We start from the raw sequence: 6000 nt of genomic DNA, 5'->3' as shown, positions 1-6000 counted from the left end.
TGTAGACCAGGCTGGACTTGAACTCAGAGATCTGCCTGTCTAAAGGTGTGCACCACTACTACCCAGTTTGCTTATTTATTTATTTGTTTGTTTATTTATTTATTTGTTTATTTATTTGTGCTGGGATTGACCTGGGTATAGGCATAATGTTTTTTGGTTTTTTTTTTTTTTTTTTTTTGTACACCATGTAGTTTAGACCTGTGTTATTTAAATGCTGATTTCTCTGCCCTCATGTCTTATTTCAATTTAGACAGGGCATTGTAACTTATATCAAGAATCTCCTGTCTCATTTGTGTAAACAATTCTTACCATTTATTCTTTGTCTTGTCAATAAATGCTGATTACCCAATAGCTGGGCAGAAGAGAGAGTAGGGCGGGACTTCCACCAGGGGAGGGGAGGGAGGGAGAAAGAGAGACAGAGAGAGACAGAGACAGAGAGAGACACAGAGACACAGAGACAGAGAGAAAGAGAGACACAGAGACAGAGACACACACAGATGAGAGAGATAGAGAGAGAGGTCAGCCAGGTGGATGGAGGAGAGAGAGAGAGAGAGAGAGAGAGAGAGAGAGAGAGAGAGAGAGGTCAGGTGGATGGAGGAGGATTTGGAGCCATGAGGAAGGGGTCTGAAGAGCCATCAGGGAAACACATCTGAAACCCAAATATCCAGACCATAATAATATGCAAGTATTATGGGATGGGGCTGGGAGGTGGCCATATTAGCAGAGGAGGTTAAGGAGATCAGTTAACTGTCCAGCTATTGAGGTGTAGCTTGAAATAAATCTTGGTTTCTCCGTGTGTTTATTGGGAACGAGCACAAGGTGAAGACGTACAGCCACTGGGTTGGTCCACTGCTCACATTTACATTGAAGATAATTCCTCTCCACCTGGCACCCTGTGCATGCTGAACACATGCTCTATTACTGAGCAGCACCGACACTTTGTGGGTTGCTATGTAGTCCAGGCTTGCCTCAATATGTATCCCAGGCTGTTCCCAAACTTGCAGTCCCTGTGACTTAGCCTTCTGGTGCTGGGATTATGGAAGGGCACTCTTATGCTGACTTGGTCAAGAGTCTGCATACTCATTCAGATGTGCCATCTAGGCCACGGGCCTCCCTTCCCTCTCCTTTAGTTACAGCCCATGCTGACAGTTTGATGTCAGTGCACTGGAGTTGTTTTATGAGCTCTTGTGTTTACATCGGTGTCTTTCTCCCTGCAGACAAGGTCCCCTCTTTGGACTGCATTCCCTTAACCCTTTGCCTCTAGTGGCTCTCCCGAGATCTGTGTTTACATATCTTCCCTTCCCCTGTTTTGGATGGCAGGAAGCAGGGGTCAGCTGGCCTGTATTTAGCACTAACCATGGACTAAACAGTTCCTACCTTTTTGTCTTTAGTCACCATAACGCTGCTGGGTGACTCCTCACTTGACAGGAAGAAACTGAGGCACAAGAGTAAGGCAGTCTGAACAGGAGTGGGGAGGAAGGCAGGCACACTGTGATAACAGGCCTAGAGAAAGGCTGGCCTATGTCCTAGCTTCCTCATGTCCCGGCTTCCTCACATCAATGGTGCCAGAACTAGAATAAAGTTTGGGTTGGCCACCTATTTGGATTGCAGTAAGAACAGTGCTTGGCTCCATTCAAACACCATATCAGTGCTTTTCAAAGTTTATACACAATAAGTCACCTGGCTCCCAAACAGAGAACTGTGCAATTTCAAGCCTGTTTTGGGTTCTATCTCTGTGTTGTAGTGACAGAATTGGACCCAAACTAAATTCAGACTATCAACAGATGACAGATTTAGCTGTGGTAAACACCTGCTTATCTCCAGCCACCCTCAGTGACCCCTTACCAGCAGCCAATCAGAGAGATAGATTCACTGGCTTTGTGTCAATCAAGAGCATAAACTATATTGTATAAGAGTTTCCTTTGGAATGGAAACCGAAAATGTGGTACATTTACATAATGGAGTACTACTCAGCCATTAAAAACAACGACTTCATGAACTTCTCAGGCAAATGGATGGAACTTGAGAATATCATCCTGAGTGAGGTGACTCAGTCACAAAGGGACAAACATGGTATGTACTCACTGATAAGTGGATATTAGCAGTTCGGAATACTCAAGATTTAAGTCACAGACCATATGAAGGCTAAGAAGAAGGAAGACCAAAAAAAAAAAAGTTTCCTCTGAGATTGAAATATTATATCCTGCAGGGAAGATCTTTAAGCAGGTAGGTAAACAACTCAAAGTTAGCTTCAGGAAGTCCCTGAAACTGACCAGATTCACCAGGCCCTGCCCTGCCAGAGTAAACAATAAAGGCTGCCCACCCCCCCCCCCCCAAGAACAGAGCCAAGCAACAACCATGATTCTCAGACAAGCTATGCTGCAGAGAAGAATCAGACCAGACCAGCTGCCTAGAAGAAGCAGGGACCTGGAAGAGATTTAGAACAACCGAGGCACCTGGGAAGGGCACTCTCTAACCCGTTGAACTGCCTGCATGCTGCACAGTGTGCTCCAGGTTTCCAGTTTTGTGAGCTGTCACCATCCCGTGGCGGGCTTTAGTGATACAGTTGTCTCTGAGTCCTTTCTGCAACTGTGTGTAACCTCTCACTCATATTCCTGTAAGTAATGCCAATAAAACTCATTGTTCACCGAGTTGGACTTGGGTCGTAGCTCATCTGCCATGGGATCCGTCCTTGGGTAAGTAGACATGTGGGCTGAGTCTTCACGGGAAAGGTTTTGTCACCACACACTAAGCTTGCTGAGCCACAGTTGAGGTGACTGATCAAAACTAAGGGGTGATTGAAGGAAGGGTGGGGGACCAGACAGTACCAGGGGTTTTACCATTACTGGGCCTGTAGGGAGGGTGGGTCTAGAGGAGGCAGGACCCAAGGAGAGATGTATGCTGCTTCTGAGTGGTGGTGCCAATCAATCCTCATGGCCTCAGGGAGACACCAGCATAAACAGGCCGTTTCCTGTTTGCCTCCCACAGACAGCACCAGGGCACTGGCGCGGCCATTTCTGGAGCAACACGAACAGCTTATTAAAAATCAACTGGTCCCTTCTCTCCTCAACACAGGCCACCTCTCGCCAGATAGCACATTCTACAACATCTTTTGACTCTGATGTTTATTCTTTGCTTCTCAATGTGACTATCTATATTGGGAATACATAGGGGAAAGACAAAAGGGAGGGGTGTCTCCTATAGCTCAAGCTGGCTTGTGCAGTGGATGGCTGGGGATTTCTGATCTTCTGCTTATACCTGGTGGCTGCTGGGATTGTAAGCTTGTACTTCCATGACATGGCGCTGGGGACAGAGAACAGGGTCACCTGCGTGCTGGGTAAGCGATCAACCTACTGAGCTAAATCCTAGTCTAAACGTGCATATCCTGGGGGCAAGATCTTAGAATTGTGGCTTGGCTAGGGTTCCTATTGCTGTGATGAAACACCATGATCAAAGCAACGCGGGGAGGAAAGGGTTAATTTGGCTTACACTCCCCCTGTCATCATCAAAGGACATTAGGACAGGAACTCAAGCAGGGCTGGAGCTGATGCAGAGGCCATGGAAGGGTGCTGCTTGCTAGCTTGCTCATCTCATCGTAGCTTGCGCAGCCTACTTTCTTACAGACCACCAGCCCCCGGATGGCACCACCCACAATGGGCTAGGCTCTCTCTCATTAATCACTAAGAACGAGCCTTACTGATGAATCTTATGGAGGCATTTTCTCAGTTGGGGTTCCCTCGTTTTTAGATAACTCAAACATGTGTCAAGCTGACATAAAACTAGCCAGCACACATTTTAGGAGTTTTTTTGTTTATCCCTCCCTGCCCCCACCCCACTCCCACCCTCAAGCTGTCAGTCTTAGGATTCCAGCTTGGTGGCCAGAAAATAATCGGAGCTGAATAAATAAATCCCTTCAATGAGTCAACAGGCTAAGGCCCAGGTAGCTTGCTAGGAGTCCCCTCTCCTGGTAACACAAAGATCTGGCGGTTGCCTTCTGAACCCTTAAAGGTGCTGGGTCCCGAGCTGTAGCTCTAGGCCTCAGGTCTGTGGCTGGGAGGGACAGCAGGTGCCAGTCAGTCCTCCAGTTCTGCTGCAGTAGTGCTGTTTCCCCGCCCAGCTTTACCCAAGGTGCAGCCCGACCTGCCACCCTAGGTAGCCGGCCTGAGGCAGGACGAGCTGGGTGACCGGCCGTGCCCCTCCCGCGGTCCTTGCGTGAGCCCGGAGCTCCTGGCAGATTATTTTTAGCTGGGGGAAGGGACGGAGCGGCGGGCCCGGGCGCCACTGGCTGAGGTGGCTACGGTGTCCTCCGGCAGTGCGCGCCTCTGTCCTCGGGGACCTGTGCTCGGTGGGGGCGGGGAAGGCGGCTGGAGAGCGCGGCGGGCGGGAAGGGGCGGAGAGCGCGCTCCTGCGGAGGAGGCTGTGCTCATCCCGGTGGCCAAGCGCTCCAGTACTCGCCGGGCTTCGCAGATGGCTTGCCCCGCTCTCGGTCTGGAAGTCCTTCAACCCCTGCAGCCCGAACCACCTCCGGAGCCTGCCTTCGCCGAGGCACAGAAGTGGATCGAGGTAGGTGCCTCCACCGGCGGGCGGCCTTGCAGGGGCGCTCAGAGCTGCTGCTGCCCGGGAGAGCAGCGGCCGCAGGTCTAGCCTTCCCCCACTTTCGTGGCCAGCTTCCCTAGGTCACCCTCCGCGGCCTTCGGAAGACTGAGATCCTCTGGCGTTAGGGCTCTAGGATGGTGGGCGTGAACCGGGGGACGCTGCGGTCTAGCTGTGCGCCCAGGGGCAAGAGGCGGTCCCCTGCGCCTTCATCCTTGCTGCAAGGGAAGTTCGCAATCTCGGCTCGGTTTGCAAGTGCTGCCGCGGGAAGCGCAGTGCGAGCCGTAGCGCTGCAAAGGCGCCGGGGGCTTGAGCCTCCAGAACCCTTGTGGGAGCCGCATTTCGGGGTGTCCTGCTCTCTGCTCCACATTCCCTTGGCCTCTCTCTTCGCCCTTCCGGAGCAGAGTTGGCAGTGTCCACCGAGGCTCATACCCACCCGAGCCTCTTGCCTGGGTTCTGGCACCGGTTCAGGTGCAAGGCTAGCGCAGAGCACAGCGTGGGGGGGGGGGGGGACCTGCAAGACCTAGTTGCAAGTGCACTATCCGCAGACACGCTGCCCAGCTATTGGTTGTCCCAGAGACCGCAAGGTGGGCTCCTGCAGGCCGCGTACCGGGCCAGGTTGGCACATTTCACTTCTTAAATGGCTCGGTGGAAGGCCAAGGAAATCACTGGAGCCCTCAGCTCAGTCCAGGAAGCTCTCGCTGGGTGATCCTGATTCATGATGTCTATCTGCAGGTGCAGCTCAGTAGCCCCGCTATTCGGAAACAACTCGGTCTTTGGGTTCAGGACCTGTGGAGAGCGAGAGTCGGGGAGGTGATTTGTGATCCACTCCTGAAACTCTTATTTCAATGGACCACCTTTTTTATGCCGAATAGAAGGTGAATTTGGCCAAATGGCGCGCAACCCCCTTGGCCTGATAGTTCAAAGGAGGATGTGGGCAGATAAGTCGTGACTAAGCAATAATCAGCTTCATAGTACTCAGATGGTCACTTAGCGACCCTATCCCCACCCTCGGGACAGCCCAGGTCTCCATTGTTGTTAAGGTGATAGAGCTATGGGGCTGCAGATTTAAACCTGCTGAGTTGCCTTCAGTGGCCATTGCTGGAAGTCTCAGTTACAGGCCGCCACCTTTCAGGGTCAACCAGCTTCATGCATGCAAAAAGCTCCTCAGGGTTTGGAGCCATCTATTTAACAACAACAACAACAACAACAAAAACCGGAATTAAGGAAACAGAGTATATACCAGGCACCATTACTAAAAGCCAGGGCTGGTGTGTCTCTTGTGACTACCAGATGTAACTCACTACCAGATGAGAAAAAGACATTATTAGCCTCTTATTTTTGATGTGTGGCTGGAAGGCTTGGAGTGTGACAGGTGTTCTCTTTGCATTTGGGGCTCACAGGCTC

General features: G+C 51.2%; 1 protein-coding gene across 11 annotated transcripts in view; it reads left to right on the top strand.

Annotated features, from left to right (window-relative positions):
* Positions 1-4395: 4395 nt before the first annotated feature.
* Positions 4396-6000, top strand: part of Limch1 (LIM and calponin homology domains 1) — a 308704-nt gene continuing 307099 nt past the window's right edge. For 5 of the 11 annotated variants that reach the window (XM_052198325.1, XM_052198324.1, XM_052198321.1 and 2 more), the window contains exon 1: positions 4396-4563. In XM_052198325.1, coding sequence (XP_052054285.1) covers positions 4468-4563 — 96 coding nt within the window. In that variant the 5' untranslated portion in view covers positions 4396-4467. The remainder of the gene's footprint in view (positions 4564-6000) is intronic. The other 6 variants (XM_052198319.1, XM_052198317.1, XM_052198318.1 and 3 more) reach the window with 3 other exon arrangements.

Source organism: Apodemus sylvaticus, chromosome 11 (assembly GCF_947179515.1).
Source record: "Apodemus sylvaticus chromosome 11, mApoSyl1.1, whole genome shotgun sequence".
NCBI lineage: Eukaryota > Metazoa > Chordata > Mammalia > Rodentia > Muridae > Apodemus > Apodemus sylvaticus.
The sequence above is the reverse complement of the archived record's forward strand: the minus strand, read 5'-3'. Positions and strand labels throughout refer to the sequence as shown.